The sequence below is a fragment of the Falco rusticolus genome, chromosome W (assembly GCF_015220075.1).
Source record: "Falco rusticolus isolate bFalRus1 chromosome W, bFalRus1.pri, whole genome shotgun sequence".
NCBI classification, from domain to species: domain Eukaryota; kingdom Metazoa; phylum Chordata; class Aves; order Falconiformes; family Falconidae; genus Falco; species Falco rusticolus.
Window position 1 is genome coordinate 10,971,368 of NC_051209.1, and position 13,499 is coordinate 10,984,866.

The 13,499-nt window shown below is 53.6% G+C and overlaps 1 protein-coding gene across 1 annotated transcript; it reads left to right on the plus strand.

Moving 5' to 3' along the window:
- Nucleotides 1-3,490: 3,490 nt before the first annotated feature.
- On the plus strand, nucleotides 3,491-8,619 carry LOC119140631 (sia-alpha-2,3-Gal-beta-1,4-GlcNAc-R:alpha 2,8-sialyltransferase-like). Its single transcript, XM_037372126.1, has 4 exons — nucleotides 3,491-3,882; nucleotides 4,588-4,710; nucleotides 6,915-7,472; nucleotides 8,232-8,619. The coding sequence occupies exons 1-4, from the start codon at nucleotides 3,704-3,706 to the stop codon at nucleotides 8,512-8,514; spliced, it is 1,143 nt and encodes a 380-aa protein (XP_037228023.1). The 5' UTR covers nucleotides 3,491-3,703; the 3' UTR covers nucleotides 8,515-8,619.
- Nucleotides 8,620-13,499: the final 4,880 nt, after the last annotated feature.

The following is a 13,499-nucleotide window of genomic DNA, read 5'->3' on the forward strand; positions in this document are numbered from 1 at the left end:
GTTGGACGCATCTGCTGGATGCTGTTTCCTTACTGGCAGCGGGCTGATGGCTGGTGGTGGCCTCAGGCTGGTCCTCCTGCCCTGCCCAGCACCCACCGCTCCCTGGCAGCTGCCCTGGACATGATGTCACTGCTTGCTGTCACAGCCAGACCCTCTCCCAACCCCTGCTCCCCCCACCCGCCGCAGGCTCCGTTTCTCCTCGCAGCAAGCATACATGCCAGCCATGCAGCCCTGCCCACCCAGGGGGGCCACAGGAGGCCCGTGCATTGCCAGTCCCCCCGGCCGCTCTCCTCTTTCGGGCACAGGGAGGAAAATCACAGCCAGGGTGCATTTTGCAGCAGCAGATTTGTTTTTTTCATTATGTGAAAGCGATCTGGAGGAACACTCCACTCAGCGCTTCCCAGGCATGCTCCGGCTGCAGGGAAACCCAGCACCTCCTCATCTGGGTGAAGCACACGGAGCCCGTTGGGGCTGTGGGAATCGCGCCCAGCCCTTGCTGAGAGTCATCCCGGGCCAGCGGTGACAGGTCCTAGCAGAAATGCCCTGCCCGGGTGCCAGCGGCCCCTCAAGTGGCCGGGCAGTGGGGTCTGTCCCACTGCTGCCGCTGGGCACTGCAGCTGCAGGGGAGGTTTCACACAGAAGGTGTGCTCCTCCTTGGAGAGCCTCAAATCTAAACAGTAATGCCTCCAGAATTCCCACCGTGTGCCACTGTTGTATTTACTAGCAAACACGCTCGCTGACGGGTGGGTGTTTGTCACCAGCCAAGGAGCCAGCGCCAGCTGCACCGTGGTGGGAAGCCGCCGGCAGCCTGGAGGCATGGGACACATCCTCCGCTGCCCCTTGCCTTCAATGCAGCTTGCAAAACACCCTGTGAATAATGAAAATACTGGCTCATCAACCCACCACCTCCTTCAAAGCTTCACACGAAAAATAAGCCACCTAATTGAGGAGAAATGTTCCCAGGACCCGGGCAGGGAGCTCTGTACCTGGGCCTCCCCACTCCTCTCGCCCACAGCCTCTGGTGAGCCGAGCTTCTGTGTCAATTACAGGAAAATCAATGAAGATACTGTTCAGGACTCCTTTTCACCATTCAGCACGGATGATATCCTTCACTTTCTAGCACTGATTCATTTACTTTCAGCCTCTCCAGGGGCTCCTGACATATTGCTATCTCTGAAGAATCTGAAGCAAGAACTGCCTTTGTTTCCACTGCAACTTGTTGGCAAGCGCAGGCTCCGGGGATGGGGCTGACAGGGCTGGGGCTCACAAAGAGGTCAAAAGGAGAGTGGCTGTGGCACATGGCAGGGTTTTAAACATTTCTTGCCAAAGCACCTTTCCTGTGTCTTCTCAGATTGCATTTGCACAGAGACTGGCCAGGATCAAGGGGCAAAATGGGTCCAAAACCATCGGTGTGCCACCGAGCTCCTTCCTCCAGCTCCACACAACTCCAGCCAAGCTGTCCCCAGCAGCGGTGACTGCTGCTCCTCTCGCTGCCCTGCCATCGCCAGCACATCCCTCTCCCAACATCAAATCCCTGCCTGGGCAGTATCTCCTGGCAGCGTCACCTGCTTCTGCTGCCAGGGGCTTTTCTGGGACCACCAGGGCAGTGCCTGGCCTGCCACTGCTCCTCGCCCCCTCACCATGCAAAGCCTCCAACCCACATACAGCTTGTGCCTGACAGCCGAGTGACACATTTAGTTTGCTCTGGGGCATCGCAAGCACAGCTGTAGAAGGGGCAAAGCCCCGCTTGCCTGGCAGCCTGAGGGCAGTAAATACTCTGGTCTTGCTCATTAGCTGTGGCAGAGGCAGCTCAGGAGCACTGAAGTACAAAACTCAGCGGCTGCGGGTGCTCCTGCTGCCTGGGGGGTGCTGGGAGAGTGGAAAGGTGCATCACCAAGGGCTGCACACTCATGCTCAGATGTATACCCAGCCCCAGGATGCATGGTCAGAAACTACGCAAGAGGATGTTAAGTCTTATAGAACTGATTTCCAAAGTATCTAAAGGCAAAAATTTGTGGAGAGTATATCCTGGGCTGCCTGGGTGGACGTGTTGAAGCTGAGGACACCATGCGCTGGGTAGAAGACAACAGAAACCATGTGAAGAGTCATGTAAAAACCCCATTTCCTATATCAAAACAGTGTTATTTCCTACATTCCCATCCTTTTCTCTCCCCGCCAAAGCCACAGGCATCCTGCAGGACTGGGATATGGACCTCCAGGCCGTACTCAGGCCAAACTCCCACTGAAGGCTGAAGAACCACGCTGTGACGTAAAACCCAGCCCTGCAAGCTCCTCATGTTCCTCCTCTTCAAAGAGAGCTTCATGCATGGAGAGCTTGTAGGATATAGCCCAGAGCAAGGATGATGCTACAAAGACAGTATTTATTATTTATAAGGCACTTGCATGAACTCAGGGCTTAGAGGCAGAGCTGTCTATGGGGGCAAGCTTTATAAGGAAAAAAAACCCTAGCTTGAAGAAACACTGAAAGTATTGCAGCGTGCAGCAGTCATGTTCATAAGAGACATTCCTCAGATTACAGGCATCAGGATCTCTTGGAGTTCACATGAAATTTTCTGTGCAATTTATGGGGCAGTTTAATTACTGCTAGGGTTCTTTTAGGTGGGAGCATGCCCTGAACACCAGGCTCCTAAAGAGCAAGGGGGCTTCTGACCTGGCATCGGGTTCTGCATTGCCCAGGTGCAGGCTGTGGTGTGGGCTCCCGCAGTGCTGTATGTGCCATACGGGGATCCATAGTGTCACAGGGAAGTGCCATGGCCCCGTGCTGGGGAGCAGGGGGGTGTTGTGCCCCCACCCAGATGCTGGTCCCCCAGCAAAGGCACAGGGTGCGGAGCAGCCCAGACTGCCTGCAGCTTACAGCCATGCTCAGCCCCCACATGCATCCCCAGGGCTCAGGGGGTCACTGAGGCATGGGGGCTCTCAGGGGGTCACTGTGGCTGTCAGGCCGGGCCACCCTCAGTCTTTTGGGGAGTCACTGCAGGGTACCCCAAGGTGGTGGGAAGGACACTCCAGGGTTGTCAGAAGCACTCCAGGGATGTCACGGTGGGCACCCTTGGGATGCCAGGTTGTGGACTGGGCACTGCTGGGGAGGACACCACCTGGGCTGTTGCAGAGGAAACTTGGGGCACACCGGGGCTGTTGGTGGGCACACGGGGGCTGTCGGGGGTCACATGGAGGCTGTGATGGGGTTACTGGGGCCACTGGGCTGGCACAGGGGCTCTCTGGGGTGCACTGGGGCTGTCAGGGGGCACACCGGCTGTTGAGGGGCACACCAGGGGGACTGTTGGTGAGCACAGAGGCTGCCGATGGGGCACACGGGAGCTGTTGGTGGGCACATGGGGGCTGCCGGTGGGCACAGGGGCTGTCAGTGTGGTACCGGGGCTGCTGGGCTGGCATAGGGGCTGTCCGGGGCAGAGCGGGGCTGCCGAGGGGCTCGGTTGCCGGGGCGGGGGGCAGGCCGGGGGACTCGGCGGCGCTGCCGGTGCTGCCGGGGCCGGGGCGGCCGCTCCCGGCTGCCATTTCCTCGCGCCGCCGCTCGCTCCCTCCATTTTCTCTCCGGCTGCCGCCGGCATCGGCCCCGTCCCCGTCCCCGCCGCCGCTCCGCGCCCGCCGCCCCCGCGCCCCGCTCCATGTAGCTCCGCGGCAGCCCCCCCGCACACGCCCAGCCGCGGGGCCGCCTCCCAGCATGAGGAGCTGCAAGATGGTGCGGGTGGCCAGCGTGCTGGGGCTGGTGATGCTGAGCATCGCGCTGCTCATCCTCTCTCTCATCAGCTACGTCTCGCTGAAGAAGGACAACATCTTCGGCGCGCCTCGCGCCGCCGGCCCGGGGGGGCTCCGCATGTACATGTTCCACGCAGGATTCAGGTGAGGGCGCGGCGCGAGCCGGGGCCGGGGGTCAGCCCTTCCCACCTCACCTCACCTCACCCCATCTCATCCCCTCCCTTCCCTGCCGCCCCCCGCCTCCCTCGCTCTGTCCCCCCGGAGATCCTCGGCTCAGCGGGCGGCCCCGGGAAGGCCCCGCAGCGGGGATGCGGCTCCCCCCGCGCCGGCCGTGCTCCGCGCCCCGGGGCTTGCGGGAGAGGAGGGTCAGCGGGGACCGCAGCGCCCGCCGGGGGTGCTGCAAGGTGGGAGCAGCCCGACACCACCCTGGCCGGCACGGCCTGGCCCAGCACAGCCCGGTACAGCCCGGCCCAGCCCGGCGCGGCTGGCCCGGTACAGCCCTGCACGGCCCGGCCCGGCCCGGCCCGGTACATCCTGGTAGATCCCGGTACAGCCCGACCCGGCCGGGCAGGGCCCGGTACAGCCCGGGCCGGCCCGGGCCGGTACAGCCCAGTAGATCCCGGTACAGCCCGGCCCGGCCCGGCAGGGGGCCGGTAGATCCCGGTGCAGCCCGGCCCAGCCCGGCCCGGCAGATCGCGGTGGATCCCGGCGCAGCCCCGCCGGCGGGGAGCGGCGCGGCGGGCGCTGTCCGCGGTGCTGATGGCGGCCGCCGCGGGGGCGGCCCGGGCACGGCTGGTAACGGGCTGCGCGTCTGTGTGTGGCTGCGTGGGTCCGTGCGCTCCTCTGCAGGTCCCAGTTCGCGCTGAAGTTCCTGGACCCCTCGTTCGTTCCCATCACGAGCTCCATGAGCCACGAGCTGCAGGAGAAGCCCTCCAAGTGGGCCTTCAACCGCACTGCCTTCGCACATCAGAGGTGAGCATGCAGCCAGGCACCGTGCCCACATGTCCCCTGCTCACCCTCCCCGAGGTTGTCCCCTTCCCCCCAGGGTTTTAAGAAAATACAGTCATCTACTGCTAAATACTCTGAGCTCTGGGTAGTTTGCCAGCGGTGAGAGACAAAGGCTGCATGCGAGCATTTCCCCAGATGGTTACTGCTGTCTTGGAAGAACTGAGAGCAGGACACCAGGCTGCAAAACGCAGTATTTCACCGAACAGAATGTGACCCAGTTTCCCAGTGCGCAAGTGAAATCATTGTTACTTCAAGATAAATAGCCAGGTTTTTAAAACTTGAGACCAATCGAACTGTAACAGCCATGCAATGCCATGTTCATGGTGGCTAAAGCATGCCCAGCTCAACGTCCCAGCTAACAGCAGCTCTGAGCCAGTGCAGTGTTGCTCTGCCTTCCAGCACTGCTCCAGCTGAGGGGGCAGGCAGAGACAGGGGCTCAGATGGGGGCCCTCAAGCTCAGATCCACCGGAGACACCCTCTTTGTGCACCACCTTCTGCCTCCTGCCCGCAGGTTGCACTGACTTTCCTGCCTCGTGCAATGGAAAGGGTTTCTCGGTTACTTCAGCTTTCCCAAAGCTGCTCTGTACTTGATGGGAAGTAAAATGTGCTTTCAGTTTTCTCACTGTGATGTGAAGTTGGTGGCTCTGGCCAGCCTCTTTTATTTATTTGCTTTACTAATATATATATAAGTAAATATATACTTTATACACTTTATATATATATATGTATATAAAAATACACTTTATATACATATTTACTGATATATATATATATCAGCAGTGTCTAAGTGTCTATAACAAAATAAAAGCATTTAGTCATTTAAGACAGCTACTACCACCTTGGACTATAATCTTGTCCTGCCAAACGCCTGCTGTCTTAGAGACCACCTTGTGACCCAGCTCACATATCCCACTTGAGAGGCAGGACCCCTGGCCCCTCCACTCTGCTGCCAGGCAGCCAGCAGAGTCAGGATGGGGCTGTGACACCCCTTGGTGCTGGCAGGTAGGGCTCGGGCTTCTCTCCTCCCTTCTGGTCACTCCCCAGCACAGCAGGATGAGTAATGGCCTAGTGCCAACAAGCACTGCCTATTTTGCTGCCCCTGTGGAGCTGAGGACCACTGAGGGGAGGTGGCACTTCACCTGCCCCATATTTTCCCCAGGACCTCCCAGGCTGGTGGGACAGTATTGCTTCCTTCCTGGCACTACCAGCTCATCCTTCATCAGTCTGTCTCTGTGCCACCCCTCTGACAATTTTAGCTAATGCCTCAGGATCTGGCTTTGTGCTTGTCTGTTAGCCATAACCTATAATTAGGGCACCCAGTGGGACTCCATTAATGCTTAGACATTGGAGGATGCGAGCTGGAAGAAAGGTTGTTTGTTTTCCATAAACACGACCAAATAAAATGGTATTTAGTTTCTAATTTTATGCCCTGCTAGGGAAATTCCTGAGCAGGGTTGGTTTTGTTTGGTTTTTAAGTATCCCTAATAACCCTTGTAAAAATGCCAAATAAGACATTAAGGAATTGTATTTACATAAATGGAGACAGTGACTGTCAGTTGATTTTGTGATTCAGAGCTTCTTAATGAGAGCACAAAAATTACATGCATTTAAAAATCAGCTCCTGTTAATTCAGCTGAACATCCTGGACCGCTTGGTTTTGCTCCACATAGCTCGTAGCAAACACGGTGCCATCATTACCAAAGATCCGCGGTGCCGTACCAGGAGTGAAACGCATGTGGGAAGCCCCAGCAGCAAACCGACCCACCTGGCCCCTTATCCCAGCGCACGTGGAGCCATGCTGCACGCCAGCCCTCAGCGTGGGGACCATGGCAGGGGTGTACTATGACCTGCACACCTCGGGCTTACACAGCAAACCCAATGTTTTAATCCTGACCCTACCCCAAGAGATGCGGACACATCCTTAGCTGGTGCCAGTCAGGACCACCCAGTAAAGCCAAGCGGAGCTCTAGCTGAGAAGCCAGCTCCGTAATTCCTATCTATATTAATTTAAAAGCCCTTTCTCCACACTGCTCAGGAAGCTGCTTTACTACATTTAAAAAAAAAAAAAAAAAGAGGAATGTAAGTCTAGCTGGAAAGAAAATCTCTCCACTGCGGAAAGAGGGGAAATGTAATACCATGTTTTCTTTTCTTTTTCTCTTTTGTTTTAGGCAAGAAATCCTTCAGCATGTCGACGTCATAAAAAATTTTTCTTTGACCAAGAATAGTGTTCGGATTGGACAGCTGATGCATTACGATTACTCCAGCCACAAGTATGTTTTCTCTATCAGCAATAACTTCAGATTGCTGCTTCCCGACGTGTCACCAATCCTGAACAAGCACTACAACATTTGCGCCGTGGTTGGAAACAGTGGGATCCTGACCGGGAGTCAGTGTGGGCAAGAGATAGATAAATCCGATTTTGTTTTCCGTTGCAATTTCGCTCCAACCGAGGCTTTCCAAAAAGATGTTGGAAGGAAAACCAACCTTACAACCTTCAACCCCAGCATCCTGGAAAAGTATTACAACAATCTTTTGACCATTCAGGATCGCAACAACTTCTTCTTAAGTCTGAAAAAGCTTGATGGGGCCATTCTTTGGATCCCCGCTTTTTTCTTCCACACATCAGCAACAGTCACGAGAACACTGGTTGACTTCTTTGTTGAGCACAGAGGGCAACTAAAGGTCCAGTTGGCTTGGCCAGGAAATATAATGCAGCATGTTAACAGGTGTGTATTTTTGCTTTGCATTTAACTTGTCAAAAAAAAAAATATATATATCTGTCTCTCTCTCTCTACAAATACAGCTCTATTTATTTTTCTATTCACGCCTGACCTGGTAGGCACTATCTAGCAAGTCAGGACCTGATACTGCTTGTTTTAGAGCAAATGCAGTTTTGTTATTGCTTCAGTAAGTAACTCAGTTATTTCTTTACAGATTTATACACTGCACAGCAGAGGTGGGTTGGTTGTTTGCATCGGGGCTTGGTCCGTCACTGGGCTCTGCTCCCCGCTGCTGCTCCCACAGAGCCAGGAGGAGCACAGGGGAGCCGAGTGAGATGCTGTGTAACCAAAGCACCACTCAGGGAAGAGCCTGCTCTTCTCAGCTAGCAGATAGGGATGCTAGCAGACAGCTGCAGGGTGGTCCAAGGGAAACTGTAATAAATCAAAGGAGGATAACGTTGCCACCTCTTCAGCAAATGCACGTGTGAGCAGGAGCCAGTGTAGCATACTTTTCTGGATAAGGCACTGCCTGTCATGGTTAAAACCCAAAAACATTCAAAAGAGGACCACAAGAGACTGTCGATCTGAGTGCTGTGAAGGCTGTGCTGCACTCCTGGTCATTGCAGGTTGACCTGAAGCGCAGTTTTTGCCTTATTCAGGCCATCAGCAGTCAGCACAGATGGTCTCCAGGCAGTAACTTTTTTTCTTCCCGCAAACCTGTGGCATTTCTTGTACCCCAGACTAACACACTTTTCTTTTTTCCAGATACTGGAAGAACAAACACTTGTCACCCAAGCGGCTGAGCACAGGTATTCTCATGTATACCCTTGCTTCTGCCATATGTGAAGAGATCCACTTGTATGGATTCTGGCCCTTTGGGTTAGACCCCAACACGAGAGAGGACCTCCCATACCACTACTATGATAAGAAGGGAACAAAGTTCACGACCAAGTGGCAGGAGTCCCACCAGCTGCCTGCAGAGTTCCAGCTGCTCTACAGGATGCATGGTGAAGGACTGGCCAAACTCACCTTGTCGCATTGTGCCTAAGAACCTAAATCTTGAAGTGCCAAATGATTGTCTAAAAAGTGCCCAAAACCAAATTAAACATTCTTCAGATAGAATTCTAAAAAAAAACCCCAAAACCAAAACAAAACCCACCCTAAAATATTTTCCATAATATAAAGATGCTTTTTAGTTACCCTTGTCACTGCTTATCAAAGGGTTTAAGCATATTTAGCAGTGCAGAAGCATTTATCAAATTCTGTGGATGCTATTCATGCAGCAGCGAAGTTGAAATATTTTGCATTTATAGATATGCCACTAAGTATGTTTTAAGCCATTTTCATATTTTAGCATTCCACTAAATGCCCTAAATCTCTTAATTTTATTGATCCTTCCTGATTAGAACTAGAAATGTTAGTTTTAAAAGGTTTTTCTTCTTTTATATATGTTATTCTGAATAGTTCAGCATACATATATTGCCATGGAGGATCTAGAAAGCCACTCTGAATTCTGGTTCATTGTCACTTGCAAGTTCTTCAGTGTGGATCCTGAATTCCACCACTTGCATATTTTCATATTTACTGAATTTTACATTTTTTAAAGAATAACGTGGAGAAAGTGGTCAAAATATGGCTGGTACCTTAGCTAGGCATTTATATCGCACTCAGAATACTTTGGCATTTTAATTCAGTTTGGGCCAAAGCCTAGTCCAAATTAGACAGGCTGCAACAAGTCCATCCGCATCCATGTGATACTATTTGGTCTTTTGATTTTAAAGTTAAACCATTGTGATAAACAGAATTAGATTTCTCTGGAGACGCATCAGGTGAGAAGAGCCCCAAACCCTGGGGCGGGTGCATCTCCCTCTGCACCTGCTCTCCACACCCTCCGACAACGCGGGTCCCTTGGGAGGATGAGCCCCCTGAGTGGGGAGCATGCGAGCTCCCACCCACCCCTTGGCACCCGCAGACCCCGACAGTGCTCGCCGCTCCCGGTGCGCATGGCCCCGCCACAGGCTGCACATCACAATGCCATGGGGTGAGGAGCCGGCCGGGCGCTGTGGCTGCCCCAGGGGACCCTGGCCCTGGCACAGCTGGCACTGGGTAGGGACTTGCTGTGCTTCGTACGTCCCACCCAAACCGCCGTCCATCCTGCGGTGGCGATGGGGCGTACTGCCCAGCGATGCCAGGTCTGCAGGGAACAGCCATAGCCTTCATTAGCCCAATTAACAGCGATGGGGGAAACGGGTGAGCAGGGCTATGTCTGCTCCCTGCCGTGACCTGCGGGGTGTCACCGAGGGGCAGGGGTGCCACCCTGCCCTGCGCCTGTCCCCTGGCTCCACAGCTGGGCCTGGCCAGGCAACAAAGGGGGCCAGGCACCGGGATTTTTTTTGAAGGGATGTGAGCGTGGCAGGAGTGCAGGGAAGAGGGAATACAGTTACCAGATTTCCCCATTGACATCTCTAAATCCACTGTCAGACAACTAAATCAGTGGCCCCATTTTCTGGTCGCCACCAGCTGCCCAAGGCAGTCAAAGGAAGGCACAGCTTCCTCTGTACCGCTGAAAATCAGGCTGCTTGGAGAGAGGACAAACCTTAGGGTCACTTATGGTTTGAAAATGTTGGCCATTATGTCTCAGGATAAAGGAGCCTGTAAAATAACTTTCTTATGACAAGTACACTTACAATTGTTCTAACATTTTTCTACTACTCCGTATGATGCTGAGAACTGACTACACACTGAAAGATGCAAAATCCAATTTAAAATCATACTTTAAAATGGCACATTTTAATTTTTCTCAGCCTCTTTACCTACAGGCAGATGTAGGAGGTGTGGAAGGAGATCTCGAGTACAACAAACGCCAAACCCGAGCGGCCGGGAGCATCTCCCAGTGCCTGCTGCCATGAGCCCCACCAGCTGCCAAGGCCAGGCCCCTGCTCTCCCCCACACCCCAGCTGGAGAAGGAGCTGGCGGCTTTCTTCCGCATTTGAATTATCCCACATTTTCTGGCTTTTGTTTTTTTCAAAGGCTGTTCAGGTCTGGGGCGCGCTGGGGAGGGGCTTGGGTCCCCCACGCTGCAGTGTGCACAGACCCGCTCCTGCAAGGAGCCGCCGCGTTCCCGCCCGGCTGCTGAGCCTGGCTCCGCACTCCTGGGGCTCCGGCTCTCCGCACTGTCCTGTTGGTCCTGCGCTCATCGCCGTTCCTACAGCAGAGTATGGCCTCTAGCAACTGTTATTATGAAGACATAGTTGTGCAATGATGATGTCTTATACCATATGGTGCCATATGAGTTGTTCTCGTAGTCATGTGCAAGGGCCCGGGCCAGGGAGGGGACCCCTGCAGAGCACAGGAACAGGCTGTCCCCATCGCTCGCAGCTGCCCATGTCCCCAGGGGAAGGACTGAGCCCCCAAGCCCTGCAGGCCCTGTTGGCAAGGGTTGCAGGATCTCACCCTCCGGATGCAGGACCATGTGTCCCAGTGGGCAGCGGGGAGCCACAGGGCCGGGAGCAGCCAGATCCTGTGGGAACCCTTGTCTAAGTGCTGGAGCACATTGAATGTTTTTGCCGAAAAGCAGAAAAAGAGGAATTGCACAGGGAAGGAAGAGTTCTGCACTAGTTGTTAATGAAATACAGTAATTAGTCATTTCCAATATCATTTCCTATTGAGCTGTACAGCAGATGCATGCTTGCTAAGGCAGGCTGATTGCTTTGCAGGTCACTGCGGTGCATGGTGAAGGTGCGCCCAGCGGCCAGGAGCCAGCTCAGCAAAGAGCCCACTGGGGGAGAAGGGTCACCCCGAACCCTGAGTGATGCCTCTTGGCTTGTGGTTAATGTCAGGTATTTTAATTAAGAGTTGTTTTATCAATTTCATGTAGGCAGCGATCATTTTTAATCAGCAAATTAAGGATATGTGAACTATTATTATATTGGCATGAAAGCGGAGGCCAGTGTGCTCTATGTAATTTTCGGCTGCTGGCTCCTAATGGGAAATTGCACTGGCAGATCCTGCTTGGCCGCTGCATTGCATTTACATGACATAACTACTTTAAATTAGATGTAGTCACAAGTAAACATTCATTAGCCTAAACAAACGTATTTCCATCCATGCACCTCCTGTGTCTCCTGGAGGCTTTTTTTGCAAGGGGGATGCTCAGCCTGGGGCGAGATGGTTCATTGCTTGTCTCCCTCCAGCAGCTCCGTGCTCCTCCTCCCCTAATGCTGGCAGGGCATGGACACTGGCAAGGGCACGTCCAGCATGGACATGGAGGAACCAGCCGTGTAACTGCATAGTGAAGCTGGGATGGGAAGGTCTCCAGAGTCAAACTGGCTGCGGGTGCACTATGAGATGCTGGGAAGCCACATGAAATGGGCCATCTGCTGTGTCCCAGCCCTGTCCCCAGTGTCCCCAGAGAGGGCTGATGGCAGAAGTGGATGTCTCTGTGCTGAAGGTGCTGCAAGGGCTTGTGCAGCTGCTGCACCTGAGCGGCAAAGCTTATGTGGAGCTGGTTTAGACAGAGCTGCAGCATCCTGCCTCTCCCTGAGAGCCCATGCGGGAGGAAAAGGCGTCAGTTCTGCCATGCCTGAGGGCCGCAGTTGCTGAGCAGTGCACATCTCTCTCCTCAAGCTACTCCTTTTGAGCACCCAGGAGAGAAGATAAAATGTAAAAATTAGAAGTTGAAACCAAAAACCTAAATTACCCCTGGGTAGATTTTAATTTTTCATAATTGATTTTTTAAAAAAAATTATTTCCCTTCCTAACCACAATAAACTTGGGGAAATTGCCCACAGCTGGGATTTCTGTTCTCCCCACAACTTGCACCCCCAGCCTGCTTCCCACGGCTGTGCTTGGGAGGTCTGCAACACCCCACTCACTCCCAGCCCAGAGAGCACCAGGGACACAGCACTGCACGTGCCCCCAGATTGTGGGGAGAATGGCAATGGAAAGGTGTTTTAATGCACGGCACATTAATTTGATCTTGCTTAATTTAAGCAAATGGAGTGTCTCTCTCAGGTTCATCCCGCTGGTGGCAAGGTCCCGTTATGATAGTCCTGCCAGCACAGCTGGAACTTTCCAGATGCACAAAGAGGCACCAAGTGCAGAAAAGGAAGTGCAAGAAAAACCTGCAAATATTCGGAAACAGGAATACAGAAAAATTATTGACAGAATGCCATATTATATCATTGATTTTTAAGCAAAACTCCCCATCGATTTTTCAGGACCACATTGAACATTTCAGAATCATTGATTTTAATGGGGAGTCCTGCCCCAAAATCAATGGCGCAATACAGCCCAAAGTAAATTGCTTCTTAGTATCAATATTTTTTGTCCGAGCTCTTGCAATGTGGAAAAATGTCTTAAAATGTGCATCTTTTGTTTTCACCTGTTTTCTTAGATGCTCTTTGAATTCTGCTTTTCTAGAGAGAGCAGAGGGGAAGGGCAGCTCGTGCTGAGCAGTGGGACCAGCAGCGGCCCAGGGTGGGCTCTGCACCCCAGGCAGGGAAAGACCCTCCAGGTGCCTTGAGGTCAGGCTGGGCTCTTTCCTAAACCCCCACTTTCAGGCCAGTTTTCTTGCAGGGCCTCATGTCAGGGGCACCATGCATCCCAGAGCAGCAAAGTGGGGTGACCCCCTCTCAGTGCAGTGTTTGCTCCAGCAGATCTGGGCTCAGCATCCTTTTCTCACCGCACTGGGCTTATGGCACACGTAATTCTGGCTCTTTAGAAAACAAGGTGTGCCTTTGAGCTGGAAGAGGTCAGCAGGTAGTGAGGAGGAGGCGGCGGTGCTGCCTGGCATCCCTCGGCTCGGAGGTGCAGGCTTGGCCGCTTTCGGTGGGCTGCTGTGCTGCAGGAGGAAGGTGATAGATTGTGGTGGGGTCTAGTAGAAAGGTGAGGACTAAAGGGTGCAGAGAAGACAGCGGCTGAGGCAGAGGGGCTCTCTGTGTCTGCCTCTCTCTGGCAGAAAATGCCTTTCCATTCAATAAGCAAGCTGCTCCCCTCTGCAAACGTGGCTCCTGCGGCGGGGAGCTGCTCAGG

What these genes read in the sequence shown, in the direction of transcription:
- LOC119140631 (XM_037372126.1), top strand. Translation starts at nt 3,704, where the DNA reads ATGAGGAGCTGCAAGATGGTGCGGGTGGCCAGCGTGCTGGGGCTGGTG. An exon ending in ATGTTCCACGCAGGATTCAG is followed by an intron (nt 3,883 to 4,587) that starts GTGAGGGCGCGG and finishes GCTCCTCTGCAG; the next exon opens with GTCCCAGTTCGCGCTGAAGT. An exon ending in ATAATGCAGCATGTTAACAG is followed by an intron (nt 7,473 to 8,231) that starts GTGTGTATTTTT and finishes TCTTTTTTCCAG; the next exon opens with ATACTGGAAGAACAAACACT.